Genomic DNA, 23,285 nt, shown 5'->3' with positions numbered 1-23,285 from the left:
TGCCACCAGCACACAATGGCAAGAACAGTGGCCGTGTGTGTGGTTATTCAGAGAGGGTGCGTCAGATCCTCCTGCGTGCCGGGCACCGGCGAGACAGGGAGCATAAGACACCAAGTCTGCGTCCAGCTTGTGTGTCACAAGGGGAGGAAGAAAGTACACTGTGAGCAGCACTTGCTCCTTGGAAGGAAAGCTGTGACCAACCTAGACAGCATATTCAGAAGCAGAGACGTTACTTTGCCAACAAAGGTCCGTCTAGTCAAGGCTATGGCTTTTCCCGTGGTCATGTATGGATGTGAGAGTTGGACCATAAAGGCTGAGCGCTGAAGAATTGATGCTTTCGAACTATGGTGTTGGAGAAGACTCTTGAGAGTCCGTTGGACTGTGAGGAGATCCAACCAGTCCATCCTAAAGGAAATCAACCCTGAATATTCATTGGAAAGACTGATGCTGAAGCTGAAACTCCAATCCTTTGGCCACCTGATGTGAAGAGCTGACTCATTGGAAAAGCCCCTGATGCTGGGAAAGATTGAAAGCAGGAGGAGAAGGGGACGACAGAGGATGAGATGGCTGGATCACTGACTCGATGGACATGAGTTTGAATGAACTCTGGGAGATGGTGAAGGACAGGGAGGCCAGAAGTGCTGCAGTCCATGGGGTCACAGAGAGTCGGACACGACTGACTGACTGACTGAATAGCAGCAACCTCTGCGGGAAGGCGGAGTTGGCGGTGGGGTGATCTTATAGCGTGAGCCACAAAACCAGAGTTCTTAAAGAAGAGAGACGGTCTGGAAGCTTCAGAGATGAGCAAAGGCACTCAGCATTTCTAGGCCCATCGTACAAGGGAGGAAGGGAAGATGCACCCACTCCTGGGGAGGCTGCTGGAGAAGCAGTGTTTGCCGAGGAACGGCTGCAGGCCAATGTGGACGGCTGCATCCGAGCAGTTCGGGGCTGGGAAGGGGCTGGGGGCCTCTGCCTGCCTGTGGCAGTAAATATAGTCAAACGAGTGCCTGTTACCTCCAGAGCTGCGCTGCCCACTTGACACACGTGGTCTCCCTGAAGCCTCCTCCCAGTCCTGCAAGCAGGTACATTAGTTATTCCCACTTGATGGCTGAGGCAGCAGTTTCAGAGATAAAGGGACTTGGCTACGGTCACACTGTGGGCTGACATCCCAGCTTGAACCAGCTGCCTGGTTTCAGAGCCTTTACTTTACTTCTGGTGTTTCCCAGAGCCTAGTGTACGATTCTGCGTGTGCAGATTTTATGATGATCTGTAGCCAAGAGTATCTTCCATTTGATTTTAGTTTCTCTTGGGTTTGAGGCTTCCCAGGTAGCTCAGTGGTAAAGAATCCACCTCCCAATGCAGGAGACTGGATTTGACCCCTGGGTTGGGAAGATCCCCTGGAGAAGGCAATGGTAACCCACTCTAGTATTTTTGCCTGGAGAGTCCCATGGACAGAGGAGCCTGGCGGGCTATAGTCCATGGGGTCGCAAAAAATGTGACTTAGTGACAAAACAGCAGTGTCTTGGCTTTAGCACAGTTGAAGTTTTAAGATTGGCCTCTGTTGAAGTAGGCCTTCGGTAGGATGGCTCTTCCTTTCCTCCTTCCTTTCCCAGAGTCCTTCATCCATCCATCTGTCCATCCATCCACCCACCCATCCACCCAGGCGTCTATTCACAGTCAATGAACGTTCTCCGGGCACCTGCGATGCTCCTGGCCTCCTGCACACAGTGGAGGAGAGAAGGGAAGGAGACGCAGTCCCTGCCTTCTGAGGGGAACCTGTCCGGTGGAGCAGGGACAGATAATTAAGTACATCAGGGCGGCAGGAGTGGGGCTGCCCTGGGGAGAAAGGAGACACGCTGAGTCGCACTGGGGCCCTGGCACCTTGCCCGGGGCTTGCCATTGCACTGAACAATGTTGTGATTTCTTGCTGAGGCCCAGGGGTGCCTTGGCCAGGTGCTACTTCGGCAGCTGCCTGGCGGGCCCCGGGGGCCTCTCTTCTTGGGAAGGGTGGGCATAAGTCTGTAGAATTCATTTTCTCACTCACGGTTTTTCGAGAGCCCGGGCTTAAACCATTTCAGACAAGCTGCAGTATATTTATGCTTTTTATGTCCTGTTATGGCAGCTCGATAGATTAATTTTATCTTATAAATTGCATTTTGCCTCCCCAGTGTTTTTATTCTCCCTGTTATATCTTTGTGTTCTTCTTAGTTGCTTGGCTAAGTTTCAAGTCAAGGGTTTTACTTACTTTGCTCTCTCTCTGCGGATGCCTGTAGCCCAGAACCTCGTGGGAACAGCCTACCAGGACGGGCCGGGAAAGCAGGGAGGCCTGGAAGCCACGCCCCGCGTCTGGAGAGACAGGGAAGGGGACGAGGAGCAGCAGGCCGCCCACAAGCCCAGCCAGCATTCACCCCCTGTGCCTGCCGACCAGCTGCTGTGTGCCGGGCACCATTTGGGGGTTTCATGTAAGAACCAGGACTGAGCCCTGCAGCGGGCATCTTAGGATGTCTTTGCCGTCCCTGTTAACACAGGGGGAGGGAGGTTGGGGTTTTGAAAGAGAACTGGTCCAGGGCCACCCGGCTAGTAGGTAGGTGGACGAGTCACGGCCCGCTGGGACGAGTCACGGCCTGCTGGGTGTCTGTCCGAGCGGACAGTCCGTTTGTCTGACACTTTTCTACCAGGCAGTGGGCTGGGTTCTGGCGGTTTGGCCTCAGAGGACACAGCCCTGCCCAGGCTCTGGGGAGACCCTGGGCTGTGGGCCCTGTTCCCAGTGGCGTACGCTTCCCGAGGCCTCCAGTCGGGGTGTCGACGACATGCTCACAGGCTGCCAGGGGCCCTGGGCTTCGAGGCGAAAGCCACTCTCCCGGGTAATTGAGTCCCCTTAGCTGCACTGTAGGGATGTCCAGAACTTCCGTGTTTCCTATAATGTAAATCAGTGGCCCTGGGGACCTCTCCTGTGCAGCAAGGAGATTCTGTTACGCACAGAAACATCCTTTTCTACATTCTTTTCCATCGTGGTTTATCACAGAACTGGACACAGTTCCCTGTGCTGTAGGCAGGACCTTGTGTTTATCTATTCTGAATGTAACAGTTTGCATCCGCCAGCCCCGAACTCCCCGTCCAGCCCTCGCCCTGCCGCTCCTCCCTCTTCTCTATGCCTGAGTCTGTTCCTGTTTCACAGATAGGTTCATTTGTGCTGTATTTTAGGTTCCACTTACAAGTGATGTCACAGGGTGTGTGTCTGTCTCTTTGTGACTCACTTCAACTAGTGTGAGAATCTCTAGCTGTGTCCATGTTGCCACAAGTTGCGGCATTTCGTTCTTTTTACGGCTGAGTAGTATTCCATTGTATATACGCACCACATCTTCTTTATCTATCTGCCGATAGACATTTAGGATTTTTCCATGCTTTGGCTATTGTGAATAGTGCTATGCAGTGATTTTTAAATGGAAAAAAAAAAAAATTCTGCTTTGGAACCTTACGAAGGGCTACAGAGCAGAGACTGCAGAGCCGCGTGGCCGTGCTGACGCTGAGCTGTGAGACTCGCTATGTACTGGCCCAGGTGCCCAGAAGTCGGTCCTTGCCTCTGTGAGGTCACAAATTGCTGTAGATGAGGGACATTTCTGAAGTCAAAATTTTGAGTGTCAGGTGTCTAAAGGAGCTGAAGGAGCAGAGTTTAAACTGGCTGTGCAAGTGGGAGTGTGAGCAGGGTGCCTGCTAGCTGTACTGAGCGTGTGTGTACGTGTGCGTGTAAACAGCAGAGGCGGCCAGTCTGGATCACAGAAGGACATTTGTACGGGCCTTCCATTTGTCTTTGCCTCACGATTACTTACCGAAAGTCATCAGAACTGATCTTTATTCCCATGAGTGAACATCACTTCCTGCCATGAAATTCCATTATCAGGAGGTTGTTAGAGCAAAGCTATTTCCTTGCCTTGGAGTGTGACTCATAGGAAAAAAGCCTTGTTGAGCTTTCTCCTTCTGTATCTTTCATTCATGTTCAGCCAGCAGGACTCCCTGAGCCCCTTCTCTGCCCCAGGCCCTGGGCCAGACCCTGGAGAAGCACAGGTGAATGACATGGTCTCCACCCTGAAGGCCCTTGGAGCTAGTGATTGTAACACATTTTGTTCAGTAAAAATGCTCTGTTAGGAATGCTTTCCTGAGGTCACGTAGCAGTGGCTTTCTAAAATTCAGAAGTTTATTTTATGGTATTTGCATCGTGAGCAAGGACAAGAATGGGCTTAAAGCCACGAGGAGCAGCTGCAGAACCCAGAAATTGGAATAGACAGCCTGACAAGGGTGTGTGTACGCCTTTCCTTCTGCGTGGTCTCCTCGGTCATCTCAACCAACATACCCCGCTGCCTTGCCCACGTTTCCCCAAGTCCACAAGGCTTTGCTCACGTGTCTCCTGGAATAGGCGTCCTCTCCCATCTTTGAACACCTCAGGAAAGCAAAGCATATTCATACTGGCTGGTCTCCTTCACTACTGTGTGCCAGACATTGTTAGCCTTTTTGCAGATACTGTCCCATTGGATACTAAAGACAAAAGCAGAATACAAGGTGCTCTCTCCCTTTTGCAGATGAAGCTTCTGAGGCTCAGAGAGGCTAAGGCACTTGCCTAAGGTCACACAGCCATTAAGCAGTTAGAGCCTTAGTGTGAAACCAGATCTGTTGACTTTCAGAGATGGATTTTTCTCCTGTGTTCTGCTGCCTCTTACGTATTCAGACAGCTGCTTGTGCTGAGCTGAGCTTTCCCTCGGACAGCGGGCAGTGTGGCGTGTGGTTAAGGACAGATGCTCTAGACTCAGGCCTGAGCTTGAAGCCTTACAACAACAAATAAGATGCTGCTTTGGGAAGACCGGTGCTCTGGGAAGTGAGGTCTTACCCGAGTCTGTGCAGCCAGCAAGTAGCACAGCTGGGGGTGAGCCCTCTCCGCTTTGTCTTCAAAGCTGTGTGTTCTTCCTGCAGCACCACCCTGCCTTCCACAGGAGTTTGGCAGCAAACATGGGGATTGAAACTAGCTGTAAGGAGATGTTTCCTGGCAGGGTTATGAGTCAGCCAAATAACTCCTCGCTGTAGGGACATCATGGCGTCTCCCAGAAGCTGGCAGACTTGGAGATGAGGTGACCTCTCACCTGCCGTAGATTTCAGAATTGCTCGTCTTTGGTGTCACTTCACTCTCTCCAACGTTTGTCCGCCCTTCATTCACATCTGGTCTGGGCTGGGTGCTGTACGAGGCGCTGAGCATGTGAAGATGAAAGGCCAGTTCCTGCTGGGAAGGAACATGCAGTCCAGTGAGGGAGAGGAATCCAGTAAGTAACTGCTGTGTAAATAAATGAATGAGCCAGATGTCTGTCCTGTGCCGGCACCCACAAGTGATCATGTCTGTTGTGGGTGTTACATATCAGGTGCCGTGGAAGTGCAGTGGGGAGTGACTGTTGTGCATAGTTTGAACATGGGTTCACAGAGGAAGGGCAATCAGATTTGGGTGTTGAAGGATGAGTAGGAGCTTGTTGAGAGGGAGTAAAGTAGGCGGCCAAGGAGGAACAACACATGCAGAAGCAGGGAGGCATGAGCAGCCTGCTGTATGCAGGGAATGATGGTTACTTTAGTAGGGAGTCTGCGTAGGTGGTGGCTGAACGTGTCCCTGCAAAGGTTGCCTGGAACTCGATCATGGAGGGTCTCAGATACTGTGAGAAGTTTAGACTTAATTCTCAAGATGATAGGGGGTGGGTGAGTTGTAGGTGGGGGTGGGTGGTTATCAGGGTGGAATCACTTTTCAGCACAGTCGCTCTGAGGAGGAGGCTGGATTGAGAAGGAAGAGGGAAGGACTCGAGCCAGAGGGGCTTGGCAGGAGGCTCCCACAGTGTTTGCTTGGCGGGGGCTGTGAGCCAGGGCAGAGGGCTAGATTTCAGCAGTGGAGAGACTGATGTAAACGTGGTTTGATTTCCAGACTCTGAAGTTTACCAGCCAGATGACCCAGGCGTCTTGCCACCAGGTGACGAAGACCCCTCTGAAGACTTCCCAGGCCCACCTTCAGCAGCTACACACTTGAGTTCCAACAGTCAGTTTTCCACTAAAGTCAGTGTGGTTGGGACCAACCCACTGGAGAACACCGATACCTCAAATGATAAAGAAAACTTAGAACGGAAAATCTGTGACCTGGAAACGGAGCTCGAGGGCTACCGGAGCTTCATCCTGCAGCTGCAGAAGCACTCCGGGTTCAGCGAGGCCATCATTACGGTCTTGTGTGGGACGGAAGGGGCCCAGGGCGGCCTGAGCAAGTCCAAGGGCAGTGCCGACGAGGAAGAAATGGCCTTCTCGAGTTTGCGCCAGGTCCGTTATGTGAAACACATGAAGATCCTGCACCCTCTGGCGCCAAAGATGATGGACGGCGGGGCGCTGGGGAGCCTCGGCCAGCAGCTGGTGGGCCAGGAGTACGAGCTGCAGAAGGAGCAGAATTTGAACATGGAGCTTTTTGGTGGAATCCATAACCTGCGGAATAAGATCAGAGACCTCTCACCCTCCAGGTACGTCCCACCTCTGCCTTCTCCCACGGGTGAGCCTGCAGTTCCCCCACGTGGCCGCTAGGTGGGCGCCCCTGACCTGGGAAGGGGTGCTGCCCTGCAGGGGCATTGAGCATGTGCCAGGGAAGCCGTCATGGCCCGGCTGAGGCAGTTCCTCCTTGGAAAAGACGCTGATGCTGGGAAGGATTGAAGGCAAAGGGAGAAGGGGGTGGCAGAGAACGAGGTGGTTAGATTGCATCACCAACTCAGTGGACCTGAATTGAAGCAAACTCTAGGAGATACTGGAGGACAGGGGAGCCTGGTGTGCTGCAGTCCACGGGGTCTCAAAGAGTCGGACACGACCTAGCGACTGCACAGCAACAGTTACAATAAGGCCGCTGTGCCTTTGGGGGAGTGACGTGTGAGGCCACAGACCCTGGCGGTGGACACACTCGGCCTGTGCCTTCTGAAATTGGCCGAGCAGGTCTTGTCCGCCTCAGGTCGGGGAGGCAGGGTGAAGGTTTTAGACCAGCCACTTGGTGAGTCATAGTGCGGTTGCTGAATGGCAGCGTCTACCCCTGACCCTGTTAACGGCTCTTACTGTCCTGCAGGGGAGGGGGTGGACGACACTGAAACCGCTGTCCTAGGCAGGGTGGGAAGAAAATAAATATTGTCTGTATCTCTACCCTTTAAGGTCATCTCAGAGAAATAAGCCTGTGTTGAAAGAGAAGAATTCTTGGGTTGTGAAGATAATGTTTTTTGTTTTTTGTTTTTTGTTTTTTTTTTTTTGAAGATAAATGTTTTATGGGCATAGAGATACACAGTTTTGCTTCATGAGATCTGACAAACATGGGATCATTTGTAAAGCTGACCTTCATTCGTCACTAATTTGAGACAGACACGTTGTTCAGAATTGTCAGGAGCCAGAGTGCATTTTTCAAGGCTTCCCATACAGTGTGATTGAAGGCTGCTGCTGCTGCTAAGTCGCTTCAGTCGTGTCCGACTCTGTGTGACCCCATAGACGGCAGCCCACCAGGCTCCCCCGTCCCTGGGATTCTCCAGGCAAGAACACTGGAGTGGGTTGCCATTCCCTTCTCCAATGCATGAAAGTGAAAAGTGAAAGTGAAGTCGCTCAGTTGTGTCCGACCCTTCGCGACCCCATGGACTGCAGCCTACCAGGCTCCTCCACCCATTGGATTTTCTAGGCAAGAGTACTGGAGTGGGGTGCCATCTCCTTCTCCGGTGATTGAAGGGCAGCGGTGTCAGACCCCAGGTTAGGCCCTGTTCTAACTGAATCCTCACAGTCATCTGAAAAGGAGGTGTTCTTAAACCCTGTGTTTGTAGACGAGGAAATGGAGCCTCAGAGAGGCTGCTGTGCCTGAGAAGGCGGCCCGGGAGGGCTCGCGGAGTGGGCTGGTCCAATCTACTGAATCCCGCCCTGATGCCCAGGTTTTTTCTCATTTGTTAAACTGGCCCCGTTTGCAGTGTTGTGGTCACGTGACCTCTCTGCTCACTTGGGCTCGAAGGTGGTCACTGGTCATCATTTCAAGAGATGTAGTGAAGCGAAGGATCAGGGTCTCTGCCAAGCCACTCGGGGGCCAGCTTCCTGCACCCCGTCAGTAAGAAAGACAGAGCCACGCTTCCCTCAACTTGTGCTTTTCTCAGGGTTGATGGATCCTCATGGGCTCGCACGGGCAGACAAATAGGGTGCCCGGAGGCCGTGATGCCTGGTTTAGTTAGGCTTTGAAGTCAGAACCCTATTTGAGTCACAAACCTTCACCATTTAACCGACTTTGCCATCTCTAAGAGGCAGTTTTCTCTCCCTTAAAGGGAGATATTCATGCATTGTTAGGAGACCGCGCAGGATAGATGAGTTATAGAAACGCCTGCTTCCGTGGCTGACAGGTCACAGTTCCTCTGTGCATGGCAGTCAGGGTTAGGGTCGTCCTGTGGCCCATCCCTCGAGAGCACAGTCCTGGGCTTGTTTTCCCGCCGTCAGTTTCCTTTTTGCTCTTCTGAGGATGTGTGCCGGCTCCCCTGCCCATTGGCGCGCTCCTTTCTACAAATTTCGAGTAGTGTTTTTAAAGAGTGAGTGGAAACTAATTGTCCTCCCGAGTCCTTGCCAATCTGTACTTTAATTGGGGGCTTCATAAAGGTTAAAAGTGTTGCAGAAGCACCTCTGTTCCAGCGTTTGTTGGCTGTTTTGAAATCGAAAGAGTCAGGACCTTACGTAGTCGCAGTTGTTCCAAAAGTATAGATACTTGTACAGCTGCAGGCTTTTCAAAATCCTGCTTTGTCAGTTTTCCAATTAGTGTTAAGGTCACAGAAATTCGGTTCTAACATGGGTGCCAGCGTTTCCTTTTCTCTCCTGTATCAGGTACGATTCATTAGTTCAGGCCCAAGCCAGGGAACTCTCCCTCCAACGACAGCAGATCAAGGACAGCCACAGCATCTGCGTCGTCTATCGTCGGCACGTGAACACCATGATCAAGGCGTTTGAGGAGCTGCTGCAGGCCAGCGACGTGGACCTCTGCGTGGCCGAGGGCTTCCGGGAGCAGCTGCACCAGTGCGCGGCGCTGCTGGGGCAGCTGGAGCAGCTGTTTCTCAAGGGTGAGTGAGGTGCCGGCCTGTGAGTCCTCAGATGGATCAGGCACTGGTCCAGGACTTCCCGGAGGGGCCCAGGGGGAACCAGCTCCTTGGCCTCCCTTTCCGCCCCTGCCCTGACGAGGTGACGGCAGAGCCCCACTGGCCGCTTCCTTCCGGTGCCTGCTGTCCCGTGGTTGGCATTCTGCCCTGTTCCATACCCGGGGTCCAGTGGAGGGGCCTCAGGGGCCAGGCTGGGAAGGCATGGCCACGTGGTTGCCAGTTCCTCCGAGTTTTCAAGAGAGGATAGAAACCCAGGTTTGGCAGGTAAAGACTCACAGATGTTAAATGCTGGCAGCAGCAAACAAACGGAACAAACGAGAAAACCCAAACTCTTGTTGTGGCTAAAACAGGTTAAGCATCAGAGATGGTCTGAGGAAGGATGCAAGAAAGCCTTTGCCAAACATTTGCTAAGTGCTAGGTACTTTAATGGATGTTCTTACATTACCATTCAAAAATAATAATTTGCATTTTTATGAGACTACAGCAGACATCTTCCATATAGTTCAGTTCAGTCACTCAGTTGTGTCCGCCTCTCTGCGACCCCATGGACTGCAGCACTCCAGGCCTCCCTGTCCATCACCAACTGCCGGAGTCCACCCAGACCCATGTCTGTTGAGTCAGTGATGCCATCCACCCATCTCATCCTCTGTCATCCCCTTCTCCTCCCACCCTCTATCTTTCCCAGCATCAGGGTCTTTTCCAGTGAGTCAGCTCTTTGCATCAGATGGCCAAAGTATTGGAGTTTCAGCTTCAGCATCAGTCCTTCCAATGAACACCCAGGACTGATCTCCTTTAGGATGGACTGGTTGGATCTCCTTGCAGTCCAAGGAACCCTCAAGAGTCTTCTCCAAGACCACAGTTCAAAAGCATCAATTCTTCGGCGCTTAGCTTTCTTTATAGTCCAACTCTCACATCCATACATGACCAATGGAAAAACCATAGCCTTGACTAGACGGACCTTTGTTGGCAAAGTAGCATCTCTGCTTTTTAATATGCTGTCTAGGTTGATGATAGCTTTTTTTCCAAGGAGTAAGTGTCTTTTTATTTCAAGGCTGCAGTCGCCATCTGCAGTGATTTTGGAGCCCAGAAAAATAAAGTCTGACACTGTTCCCACTGTTTCCCTATCTATCTCCCATGAAGTTCTGCCGTGTGTAGTCTGTCATTCTCTCTCTCAGCAGATGCATACACGTAAACGTACACGGGCACCTTACGATAGTCCCGAGAGGAGAGTGGGTGTGGTTGGCCCCTCCTCCTTGGGGGACTCTCCTCCCTGACTCCAAGGAAACACCATTCAGAGTCAGTTCTCCCGCCCACCCCCTGGTGCCCCTCTGAATCCCTGCCTTCAGTGGTATTCCAGATCAGCCGGTCCTGCCTCCTCACTGCCGCCATGGCTCCCGCTGACCGCCTGCTGCTCTTTGGGGTGGGTGCGGTCCCCTCTTCCCTGGCCTCTGTGCATCCACCTTGGGCCCGAAGGAGTCCGTTTCTACTGTGGTCACAGTGGTCTTCACCAAGTCTAAGTCAGGTCATGACTGCTCTCTGCCCCAAATCAGAGGCTTTCCTTTGTGAGTCATAAGGGTCAAGTTAAATCACGGAGGCCAGGCCTTGGACAGAGCTCGTGGTGCCTCACCTGGAGTCCTGAGCGCTCGAGTCCTGTCCTTGTCAGGAGCCGGGGGCTTCACTCTCAGGACAAGTGGTTTTACGTGAGGAACTCGGCCTTAACCGGGAAGAACCTCGGTTTGACGCAGTCCTTGTGCCTTCGTGCAGACACACAGATGATTCACAAGGGTCCACGTGTTGAGTGTGATGCTGAGATAGAACGTGGGGTGGTTTGCCTTCTGGGCCCAGGAAATGGTGTTTTCTCCATTTTTAAAAAGGGCCCAACACCTTAGGCACGTCACAGGCCCGTTGTCTAGCGCCAGCTCTCGGGACCCCAGAGGGCCGGAGCGCAGGAACACTTGACTTTTCCCAGCTTACACGAAATCCCCTGTCCTCTGGCCAAGATTTTGCAAATAAGCTAGCTTCCGTTTTGCTGTAGAAGGGATCAGTGGGTCCTCAAGATGGAGCTGTGTCTGCCTGGCCCGAGGCACTTTCTGTCTGTCTCTCTCCTTCCTCCCATCCCTCTGCCTGGGAGCGGGAGGCCGAGAGAGACTGCCTCTGGCACCAGACGCCCACCCACCCTCAACTTTCGCCTGCCCCTGATTTATTTTTTAGTTATTTACCTTGACAAGCCCAAGGAGATCTCACTTCTTGTTTCCTGTGGGTTCTGGAAGCAGAAACATTTCGGGCTTAACAGACAGCACAAACACAGACCTTAATTCTCCTCTACAAAAGGCAGAAAGGTCTCAGGAACGTCTCTGCAGCTCTTTTTCTTAGAGAATAATATGTAGCCAAGATGGGTGTTTCTGGGCTGCCATCTGAAGAGTCTGGCTCCTGAATTATGAAACGAGCCCACCATAAAGTAATTTTATGTTTGAAGTAGTTGCATAGCATGAGTTCTTAAAAAATTTAAATCTAGTCTTTTTTTTTTATTATTAATACAAAGCAGTACCCGTTTATTTTGGAATAACAGATAAGCGAATATTCCTGTAATTGCATCATTTATACAGCAAAACATGAACACCCTGGAGTGTATACTTTCCAGACCTTTTTATCCATGTGTGTATTTTGGGTGGAAGTAGGACAGTTTGCAGCCTCCCTTTGTTCAATTATAGACGATAAATGTTAGGCTACGTTGTAAGTTTTAGGGGCTGTGGAGCATTCTTTCGTGTGAAGGTGCTGTAATTAATCATCCCCACTCGGTGCACATTTAGGTTGTCAAAGCTTAGGGCTGTGATGAAGGACCAGTGGATTGGAATCTTTGTGCATATGCTTGCTCTTTCTTTTCTGATATTTAACTGGTAGCACCCAAGAAGGAGGGTGGTAGTGTGCTTTCTTAGAGCTCTGCGAGGATGCAAGGTCACCGAAGCGGCTGGCGTCCGCCCGGCCAGTAGAGGGAGCCCGGCAGGTGACGGCAGTGACTTGTGGGGGCGTATTTTGCTTCTTCAGAGCATGAGCTCCTGGAACTTAGGGGGCGGGGGCGTGGGGGGCGGTCTCTGTCCTGGCCTCCCGACCTAGGAAAGGGCCAGACGTGCAGTGCCCAGTCAGGATCTGATGCTGCTGCTGGGAGTCCTGACCCTGGGTACCCGTGGGTGAAAGGCCCCCCGCCTCTGTCTGGCGCGCGTCCTTGAGCTTGAGGGGGCACCTGTGGACTCTGAAGGGGAGGCTTCCAGGAGGAAAGGACATGGGAGCTCAGCCTGCCACGTCGGGAGGATTCATGGCTGGTGGGGAAGGTTATTTCCCGAATGTTGGGGGGAGGGGGGCGTCGTGCAAGCTCTGGTTAGCTTCGTGAGCCAGGCTATCCGATAAAGTGGAGTATCCACAGAATGCTCCTGAGTAGCCCTGAAATCTGCCCTCTGCCTGGCCCCTGAGCCTCTCCTTACCTTCATAAAACAGCTCTCTCCTGCCTTGGAGATCTAGACTAGTCGTCACCTCCTCTGAACTCTGATGGTCCAGGCTGGGTGGTGCTTGGCCCCCCACACACACAGCATCCCACGTGCCTCGTCACGGTGCTATTGTGGAATCATCTTTTGGCTCCACGGTCCCCACTCAGCTGTGAACCTGTTGGGATCTGTGTCCTCAGCGTCGGGCACAGGCAACCTGGGAGGAGAACCGTAAATATTTACTATGAATTACCCGTGAGACAGAAAGGAAGATGCGTTTGGGTCACGTAGGAGATGCTAGACTCTGATGTTTGAGCTTAAACTTGTACGATCGATGGGTGTGGAGCTAGGGAGGACTGTTCTCCCAAGCGGCTTCTTATGTGGTGACCAGTGACCGCATACAGGGGGTCAGTGCAAGGAGGAGACTGCAGGTGGGGTCACCCGTTACAAGCCGGTCCTGCATCGTGCTCCTCACCCTTGTTGAGATGTGTTAGCGGATAACTAGATGTCTCTCTATGTGGAAAGATGGGACCCTTCCACCGCCACATACGCTATAGCTTTTCATGTGTAGTTGTGAGATTTGCCTGAGAGATGGGAGCAGTTTTCCATGACATGCTTCCTAAGCTTCTAGAAGAGCCAGACAGATGGTAGTGAAGGCAGATTGCACCAAGAATTCAGTGCATCATACCGGCCATCTCCTTGTGAGTCCCACCAAAACAGTCTGTCATTTGGTGTTAAAGAACTCTGTGGTGGAAGGGAAGTGAGTGGAATACAACTGTTGAGTTGTTACAAGCTCCCCGAAGGGTCTCTGATCTGCAGAAGGGAACCTAGGGTTGCTGGCGGCATCCAGGTCACGGCTCCTTCTGTGGTTGTGGGCTTTGTTAGGGATCAAGGAGAGTTTTCTGCTGGTTTTGAGATGAGTTTACTGTCGGGCAACCCAGAATGCTTACAGCCTGCCCTGGAGCAGGCCCATGCTGCCCTGCGAAGTCCCTGTTCTTCTGAAGAAGGTGGTAGCTGTGAAGCACATGTCATGATGCTGTTCGGCTGGCTGGCACCTGTAGAGTGGGCAGGCGGCTGTGAGAGCGTCTCCATCTCCCTGGCTTACCTGAGTGTGCGGTGAAGTAAATGCAGTATGAACCAGAAGGGTGGAAACAGTCTACCCCCAGGATTTCTCCTCGTCACCTTGAAACAGAGCCTGACCCTGGCTCACGGGGTTGTCTTGGGGCCCGAGGGAGACATGGGTGCCAAGGAACTGCCTGCAGGGCCCATTCTGGGAGCCTGAGCGTCCTGCCCCACGTGGTGCTGGCACTCAGAGGCCAGCCTGGTGGGCGCAGAGGGAGCTGCGGGTCGAGGAGCAAGTGTGTGTCTCTCCTGTGATCTCCTCCTCCGCGCCGTGGTGTTCGAGAATGTTTCCTTTTAGGAGTAGTCTTGGAAATGGTACATGTGGGTACTGTTTAATTATAGTCTCATTTTTCCAGTACAGCTACCGAAGGTTTGTTTTTTCTCTTTAGCCACCCATTCGTTTCTTCAAAGAGTTCCTCCCAGGCTTCAATTTCCAGAGTTCGGAAATATTTTAAAAATACAGTTGTTCGTTTCTGAAATGTGGGCTCACGTGCTCCTTTGCGATGGCGTGTGGTGGCACACGGGGCAGCAGAGCGCCGTCCCCAGCTGTGTCCCCAGCCTGGTTTTGTTTCCTTTGTCATTTCTTCCGGTCACCCCCCTGCTGCAGACAGCGGCTTTTTCAGCTGCACGCACAGCCTCCTTTTCCTGGGAATCCCGCTTCTCCAAGCCTTTCTGGAGGAGATAATTTCAGTGCAGATAGAGCTGTATGCACAAAGATGTTTCTTTTATAAAATGAAAAATAGGAGAGGACCTCGATGTCAGCTAGGGAACTGGCAGAAACTGGTCCACGTCCACCTCCAAGGGAATATTCTGTTCTCGTTGAACGTGACAAGTTTCTAAAGCAAACTTGGTAAGAGAAGTGCTCATGATAAAGGCCAAAGTGAGGGTCTCCCCTGGTGGCTCAGTGGTAAGGAATCCACTTGCCAGTGTAGGAGACATGGTTTCCATCCCTGACCCGGGAGGATCGCACACGCTACGGAGCAACTAAGCCTGTGCACCGCAACCACTGAGCCCGTGCTCCGGAGCCCGGGAGCAGCTCCTGAAGTCCCAGTCCCCCAGAGCCTGTGCACCGCGACCACTGAGCCCGTGCTCCGGAGCCCGGGAGCAGCTCCTGAAGTCCCAGTCCCCCGGAGCCTGTGCTCCACACCGAGGAGCCGGCGCAGTGAGAAGCCCACGTGCTGCAGCTGGGGAGTAGCCCCCTGCTCACCACGGCTGGAGAAAAGCTCACGCAGCGCCCAAGACCCAGCGCAGCACAAAATAGATAAGGTTAAAAAAAAACAATCGCCATTAGTGTGCTAAAAAAATAAAGGCCAAAGCGAGAGATTAGGTGACAATAACTAGCATCTGTGTTAGCACGTGTGGAGGAAAGAACAGAAGGGAAGCCAGGAGCAAGTCTGCGGTGAGAAGACTCTGGAATTTCGGACCCGGAGGGGAGTGACCTGCTTTCTGTGGGTTCTGTTCGCCGTCTCCTGCAACAGGCCTGTCTTCTGCTGGAATCCGAATTGTGGGGAAGGAAGAAGAGCCTGTATCCAGCCGTGCCTTTGTGATTGCTTTTTAGATTCAGGCCTGTCGCCTTCCTATGGAACCAGCACTGGAGCTGGAGTCTGCAGTCTGAGCGGTATTCTTGGTAATCCAACTTTAAATACCCAGGACTGTTACAGAGGAATGTTTAAACAAATGGGATAGTGCCTCTGCAAATGGATGAGCAAGGGATTATTAGGGAGCACTTCTTCTTTTCTTTTAATGTTTTCCTTCTTGATGTTGTTTCTGCTTCCAGGAAATTCAGCTGAAGTGGAAATGAAAACCCAGAGAGAAGCGAGAGAGTGGTGAGTGTGCAGCACTGGGTAAGAGGCCGCGGCGGGTCAGCTTCATGTGCCAGCGTTTGGCATTCTGGGCTGCCTCCTGACCTGTTAGTTCCCTGCATCTGGGGAATAAAGCGGAAACACGTAGGAAACGGACACTGGCCACACAAAACCAGGAGTCGAGGCGGGTGTCCCGCAGCCTCCCTGCAGCCCTGTGAGGTGCTCCTGGCGTTGCTCTCAGGCGATCTGACTCGGGTGACGCGGCCCTTCTGTTGGCCCGAGTCCCCAGAGCGTGAGTTCCAGGCTTGCGCCTGGCCCGTGTGTCCTTCCATCATGGACCCCGCGCTGCAGTCTTAAGTCTGACTGCTGGTGGTTCTCCAGAGAGTGTGAGTGCACAGGCAGCGGGCCCTGCCTTCCTCCTATGATTTAAAAACCCTTCTTCAGAGTTGGCTCGCCGGAAGCGGCCCGTGCTCTCCCCGACCCCCTCGCCTCTGCCCTCACCCCAGGGCCACTGGCCCTTCTCGTAGCACTGGCCATGTGGTTTCCAGGACTCCCTGAACGGCAAGGAGGCAGCACTAACTGGGTGTTAGCGTGTGCCCGCTGCTGCCCTTGGCATCCGTGTCGTTGTTTCTGACCCTACAAGGTGAGCATTCTTGTTCCCAGTTTAGGATGAGGAGCCTGAGGGGTCAGAGTTGCCTACGTGTCAAGGAGAGGCAGCACTGGGGTTTGAACTTGAATCTGTTGTTACTCCCACACCTGGATGCTTCTTGTTATTCCCTCTTGCCTTTTGAGGGCAAAGACTGTCTTAAATATCTGTACACCTGCTCCAGCCCCAGGTTTCTGGCATGTGATTGGAATTTTTAAAAATGTTTGTGGTATAAGTGGATCGTTTACACCCTTAGCTTGCCTCTGTAGCCAACTGGAAACATCAAGCTCGTGGCTTCCTCTGTTAACTTGTTCAAGGTTCTCACTGTTGTTAACGCTATTGATGTTTCGCTCCTCTTGGGAGCTGTGACCCTTTGGATCCCTGGGGCCAAAATAAAGAAATAGAGACCGGTCTGGGATGCAGCATTTTAGATTTTCTTGGCATCATAAAGGCCACCAGCATCATTAGAGGGAGCAGGTAGGGAAGCGGCACAGCTCACTGGAGCACATTTCAATCAGGGCTCCTGTAAGGTTAGAAGAAACACTCCTCTCCCACTGCAGTATTCTCAAGGATCCCTGCCAGTGCGACCTTCCACTTCCGCCCTGATGATGATGGTTCTCGTCCCATCGGCATGCGTGGAGGGGGCAGTAAGGACCTCCCCGCTAGAGCTGTCTTAGCTGAGATCTGAAGGGTGAGGCTTGGGGTGGGGCTTTTGGGAGTGTGTCCACCCTTGAGGGGTAGGAGATGTGGCCCCTTGGAGCCACGTGGCTGGTGGGCAGAGCACGGAGCTGGGGAGGCAGTAGGGGTGGGGGGCCGGTGGTTCTTGGCCTGGTCCTCACATCCTGAATTAAGAGCCCAGATCCTGTTCTACAGGAAGAGGGGCATCTCCGAAGGAGGGCAGGCCGGGACTAGACAGGAGCAGACTTGCCGATCTGAAAACAAGCCGTGGTTGACTGGAGAATGGGCTGCGAGAAGGCAGGGAACCAGCCGTGGTTGACTGGAGAATGGGCTGCGAGACGGCAGGGAGGCTCGGTGGCCCCCCTCAGCCACCCGTCTCATCTCTGACAGGCTTTCTTCTGTCCCTTCTGTTCTCCCATCTTCGGCTGCAGGCTTAGCACTCGCATGGGTCACTCCTAAGCTAATTAAACGGGTGCCCTCGGCCCCTTCCTCCCTTTGCAGGGCGGCAGCGAGCCTGAGCATCCATCACGCTGTCTGAGTGAAGTCGCATCTGGTGTTTACCTGTTAATGAATGTGTTGCCGCTTTGGAGTCCTTTGCTCCTGTCTGAGCCTGTGAATAATGAGACACAAAGTAATAGGAAAAAGTGGGAGAAAAAAGAGTTTAAATTAAGGTGCTTATCTATAATGCAGATTCACGTGGGTTTCTCACAAAGTTCAGGGTGTTTTTTCTCCTGCCGGAGGTGGCCTTTGGGAAACACAGGTTAATGACCAGGTGATTGCCTGAATGGTGATATTGGAACCAGTTTGGGGACCATAAGGGTTTTGAGATTTGTAGACCCACAAGTCCACCTGTGGGTTTGGGTTGTCCCCACCCCCCCATTCTCCTGGGGGCTTGGAACCAGTCAGACGAGGGTTCAGATGGTTGCCCTGCCACGTACAAGCGGGTGAGGTTCTGATGTCCCACCGACTCCCAGCTCTGCCTGCGGATGGTCCTCCCAGCGAGGACAGAGAGTGTGAGACGCCTGGTGCAGAGCGGCCTCTCTCAGGGCACCCCCTGCCAGCCAGACAGTGGGCCCCCCTATTTCACTGACTCCAAGTCGAGCCCACTGAGCCCTTTTTTGGTTTGTTTTTAGAATGTCTTTGCTAAAAAATGTTCTAGGGGTACAAAAAGACCAACGTCGCAAATACAGGTAAATGATAAAGGGCCAGTGTCCTTATCCTGGTGTGGGGTCTTAGTGAGGAACACGATTTCTCTTTCAATCCCAATGGTCAAGGGCTGAAGAAGATGGCTTCACACACCAGCACGTTCTCCCCGAGTCTCCCGCGCCCTCGGCCTGTTGCGTGGCGTCCGACTGTGGACTGTCCGAGAAGTCCTGCTCCTCACAAGACCAGAAGCAAGACAGCGAGGCGGAGAAGGCATCGGGCCTGGCAAACAACTTTTCGCAAGGTAAGCCGCGCTTTCCCAAGCGTCGTAAACCTAGCTGAGAATGGTAATTCACCCTCCTGCCTTCGTAGTGGAGGAGAATGTAGTGACCTCTGACTGGTTACTGGATGAGAGGACCTCCCGGGAGGGCCCAAGCCCGTCGTTCAGACATCCGTTTATTGATGGAGAAACCTGCGGTTGTTGAAGGTGCTGGAGATTAGGGAAAAGTCGCCTTTGTTTTTGATGATGACTTGCCGTTTCCTTGCTTATCTGGCAGTGGCGGTCTGGAAAGCTCTGGGGTCACGGATCAGTCTGGTCAATTTCCTGTTATTTCTCTCAAGCTCTTCCTGAGGCGATGTCGCTTTAAGACCCTTGGTTTGAATTGTACGGGTGCCCAAAAGTATCTCACCCCCTGTTTGGAGATTTTTGAATTTGATAAATCGGCTGTGTTTCTCTTTAGTGTGACCTTTGACCTTTGGGTCAGCCCTTTGCCCTGCCTCTGACCGTGGAGCTGTGGGCTCAGCTGGCGGAATCATCCTCATGAGGCCGCCCACCCTGAGCTCCCCTTACATCAGTCCTGATACCTCCTGCTGGGCCTCGGGTAGGGCTCACTATTCATCATAAGTTCCAGGGATTGTTCAGACCCGAACAGAGAGCTCTTCCCCAGTGAAAGGCCAGTAGTGTGTATCACAGGCTTTGCAGAGCGCATGTTCTCTGTTGCAGTGACTCAGTTGTTCTCTTGCAGCAGAAAGCAGCTGTAAAAATGCGTAAATGAATGAGTGTGGGGATGTTCCAGTATAACCGTATTTACCTTTAAGACAGGTGGGGGCGCTTTGAGGCAGGTGCTGGCGTTTCCTGACCCTTGCTCTAGACTCCGGACCTCAGCTGACGTCCTCTGGTCCCTCACGTTTCCCGCGGCTTCTTTGCAGGGTGCCCAGAATGGACCCAGAGAACAAGTCAGACACTTCCCTGCTAAAAGCTCTTTGTTGACACCTGATCATGTAGAACAAGAGTTTCAAAATTTTAAAACCTTTTTCTGGCAACAGAAACCCCCCCTCCCTTTTTTTTTTTTTTTTTTTTTTAGATGAAACTGATTATATAAGAAATATATGAAATACATAAAAGCTAAAACTTTCCAGAGGAGTAGAGCCTTTATCCCCAGTGGATGCCTCTGAGACTCCCAGGAGGATACTCAGGGCGCGGAGGAGCACAGTTTGAAAACAGACCTAGAGCGTGATGTAGGTAGGCTTGGTACAACGCAGGTGTCAGCTGGGCTCCTCCAGTAACCAGTTACCTGGATGTGTTTTCTTTGGATTTCTGGCTGTGACCCTCTGCAGTTTGTGAGTTTCTGCTCTTGGTTTTTCTGTGATTTCTGGCCGCACTATCTGCCTTTCGACTTAGGTCGGATCGTAAATTGTTTCCCTGTTCGTATCGCTCTCCTCCTGCCCGAGATCCCTCCGAAGACGGAATCTTTGTGGGAGGAGCTGACGGAGGTGTGGGGCCTAGAGAGGGCGGGGTTTACAGGGCAGCAAGTCTGATCCTTGCCACTGGAATATCCCTGTTCTTTAAAATCCGCCCGCTAAGGTGGCACCAGGCACTTCCTCTTCCTCTCCCAGCCTGCCCCTCTTGTTTTCACTTTCCACCCCCTCCGTCACTCCAGCCTTGGTTTATTTCCAGTGTAGAGCCATTCAGTTATCTCTTTCACCCCTTATTCCTCCTGAGGACACATGACCTTGGGCCTCTCAAGTGGGTTTTCAGGCACTTTGCTGAATGCGGACAGTGCTCTCTGGAGCCGTCCTAAGTAACCCACGGTTAGCTTCTTGGGGTCTGTTTCTCTTCTGTCTCTGCATCCGTTTTTCCTTTTGTCGTGTTCGTAGTCGAGCAGAGGGATAATTTAGCCCTTGTGCTTTTTTCGCTGGGCATTGTATCATAAGGTTTCCAACACGTTACATAGCATTGTTTTCGGTGGCTTTGCAGTCATCCGCTGAACGGCTGAACTGCCGTTTTCCTTTTGTTCCCCTGTTGCTGAACATTTAAGTCATTTTCTAAAATTTCACAATTGTGAAAAGTGCTGCGGGGAATGTCTTTGAACATGAAGCTTTCCCCTTATTTCGGGACACTTTCTTGACCTAGATTCTATAAATTGGAACTACTTGGCAGAAGATATGTATACTGTTGTTTTTGGTGCTTGCTTCTTGCAGGATGGGTTTTAAAGAATCAGCGTTTGTCAGAAGGGTATTATTGTAAGAGGGACAGATAATTTTCTCCAGTGTTGTTAAGACAAGTATAGTGTTTCCTTCTGCCCAGTTAAGGCTGCATAATTAACAAGTGGTGTCCAATTCGACTCGGAATGTGTCCTTAAGCTGAAGGGATGATTGCAGCTTCCAGCCAGACTCAGAAGATGTGTTCTACCGATCGTTGCTGAGCGTTTTTGCCCCAGAAGCTGGCAGTGTGTGGCATGGATAAACCAGCAAGGAAGATAAGTTCCTGACTCACTCAGACCTGACCGGCTGCTGAGAGCTTTGGGGGGCAGCGAGGCAGGAGCGGAGGTGTGGTGCCGTGACACCCGGTGTGCTGCAGGCCGAGTCCTCAGTCGGCCGAATGACTTGCCACACTGCTGGCATTAATAGGAGATAGCTGAGGATCTGGGGATTAAGTCATCCCATAAACATTCAAATTCATGGCAAAATTACTGTTTAATTAGGAAAAGATCTGTAACATTGTGCTACTTGTAAATGAAAGTCATTTTGGAGGAATTAAAACTGGGTCGTAACATTAGTATAATGTTTTTAAAGCAAACGTTATCAAGACATACTGAGTATATCCTAATTGATGAATTAAAGGCATTAGTTTTGCCTTTGTATACTTAATGTGATTATGTTGTAAACACTAATTCTAGAGACCTACCTTTGGACTGGAACTTTGCTTCCTTCATTCTTTCTTAAAGTGAGACGTGGCAGAGGCTGAGAATATAATGCATTCTCATTTTAGAAAATTCAGAAAATTTAAATTTTTATATATTGTTAAATATTATATTAAGATATAAAAGTTTTGAGAAGCCTAAGATCTACCACCTAAAGGCAACCTCTGTTAATATTTAGATGTATTTCCTTCTTTTGCGCATATATATATATATATATATCTATCCTGTCTGCAAGTTTTTAAACAGAGTTGTGATTATGCCAAATAACGCATTTTGTATTTATATTTTCCCATCATATTTTATGGTCTTCAAAATATAATTTTAATGGCTGTGTAGTACTGTATCATATTGGATATAATGCTGTTAATTTAATAATTTGAGTTATTTTCAATTCTGACTATTATCAAAAGTGCTAAGATGAACATTTCCATACATTCTGGTAAATGATTGTCAGCATCTCTGGTGATCTCTTTAAATAGATTGCTGAAAATAGAATTATTTGGTAAAAGATATTGTAAAGAACCTCTCTAATGATTATTAATAAGATGGTCCCCAGAGTCATATACATTTATACCCACACTAACAGGATATACTTCTTGAGAGAGCTCTTCTTAACCATTCTCACTAGTGTTGGGGTTACTGTTTTGCCTTATTTTTAAGTCTTAAATTAATACGTGATAAATGGTTAACATAGTCCTTTCAAAGAATCAGTCTCAAAAATATCTGAATTTGTTATGAAAGTGGCTTAATCAACTCTTCAGCAATTCAGGCAAACTTGAAAGCAATCTTTTAGTTTCACCGAAAGGAAGATTTTAAATTAATATTTGATATTTAGAAGAATAAAAGGCTGTATTAGTGTTAGCATTAAAATTGTATGAAGTGTAATTTTTCCATGTGATGTAAAGTATCTTCTTCATGGAGCGCTGCAGAAAGTCATCACAGACAGGCTGTGGGCTGTGGGCTGTGGGCAACAGCTCAGCATGCCCATGCCCGGGGAGGACTCTCTTAACACAGCCAGTATTTCTTAGAATTTCAGGATCACTGCATAGTCCATAAATTATTCAGTTTGTTGGGGGCTTCAGACTTTAAATTAAAAATACCCTCCTTCCTGTAGACTTACTGATGGAACATATACAAGAAATTCGAAGTTTGAGAAGACGTTTAGAGGAATCTATTAAAACAAATGAGAAGCTACGGAAACAGCTGGAACGACAAGGGACTGAATGTGACCAAGGTAAGGTGAACGTTCCCACAGGGCCGTGAGGGGTTCCTTTGTGACACTTCTGCCTGGATAAGCACGCAGTGTATCGGGAAGAGCCTTGAACTTGTGGTCAGAGAATTTCAGTTCAGATCCTGACTTCACTGCTTACTTAACCTTACTGACTCTCAGTTAGCAGTAATTTATCTGTTAAGTGGGGGTAACAGTTTATTACCAGTTTATTAAACTGGTAATAAAATTCCCAGTTTATTCTGGTGGTGATGAGAATTACGGGCGCTAACACCAGTGGAGTGCCCTGCAGCCCCCGGCACACAGTGCGTACCTGATATGTGTTTATTTCTCGGTCGCTGGGACATCTGCTATCTTCCAGTGTCCTGAACCGCGAGTGGCTTTTGTTGTTGTTTAGTCATTCGTGTCTCTCTTGTGACCCCCATCACCTGTAGCCCACCAGGCTATTCTGTCCATGGGATTTCCCAGGCAAGAATATTGGAGTGAGTTGCCATTTCCTGCTCCAGGAGATCTTCCTGACCCAGAGATCGAACCTGCGTCTCCTGCATTGACAGGCAGATTCTTTACCACTGAGCCATTGGGGAAACACACCCTCCCCGCCCCCCTAGTGAGATAAGATAGATATGTTAAAATAACACAGCAGAATTTTGTCTTTTGTCAATAACAGATTCTAAAAGTATGAGCACTTTAGCAATCTGATAACTCCCACATGCCAATCATGAGGGCGTACCTCCATAACCACAATTAGCCCTGTGTGGAATATTCTTCCATGATAAACTTTAAAAATGCATATTTCTCCCATAGGTGAGACATTCACGTGGTTCAAACATTAACA

General features: G+C 50.7%; 1 protein-coding gene across 11 annotated transcripts in view; it reads left to right on the top strand.

Moving 5' to 3' along the window:
• The window catches only part of CDK5RAP2 (CDK5 regulatory subunit associated protein 2), a 181,408-nt gene that overhangs the window by 129,779 nt on the left and 28,344 nt on the right, over positions 1-23,285 (top strand). For all 11 annotated transcript variants that reach the window (XM_055579484.1, XM_055579483.1, XM_055579478.1 and 8 more), the window contains 6 exons: positions 2,274-2,462; positions 5,951-6,527; positions 8,881-9,113; positions 15,528-15,576; positions 18,151-18,323; positions 22,337-22,456. In XM_055579484.1, the coding sequence (XP_055435459.1) occupies positions 2,274-2,462; positions 5,951-6,527; positions 8,881-9,113; positions 15,528-15,576; positions 18,151-18,323; positions 22,337-22,456 (1,341 nt within the window). The remainder of the gene's footprint in view (positions 1-2,273; positions 2,463-5,950; positions 6,528-8,880; positions 9,114-15,527; positions 15,577-18,150; positions 18,324-22,336; positions 22,457-23,285) is intronic.

Source organism: Bubalus kerabau, chromosome 4, assembly GCF_029407905.1.
Source record: "Bubalus kerabau isolate K-KA32 ecotype Philippines breed swamp buffalo chromosome 4, PCC_UOA_SB_1v2, whole genome shotgun sequence".
Classification (NCBI taxonomy): domain Eukaryota; kingdom Metazoa; phylum Chordata; class Mammalia; order Artiodactyla; family Bovidae; genus Bubalus; species Bubalus kerabau.
This window is presented reverse-complemented; position numbering and strand designations above follow the sequence as displayed.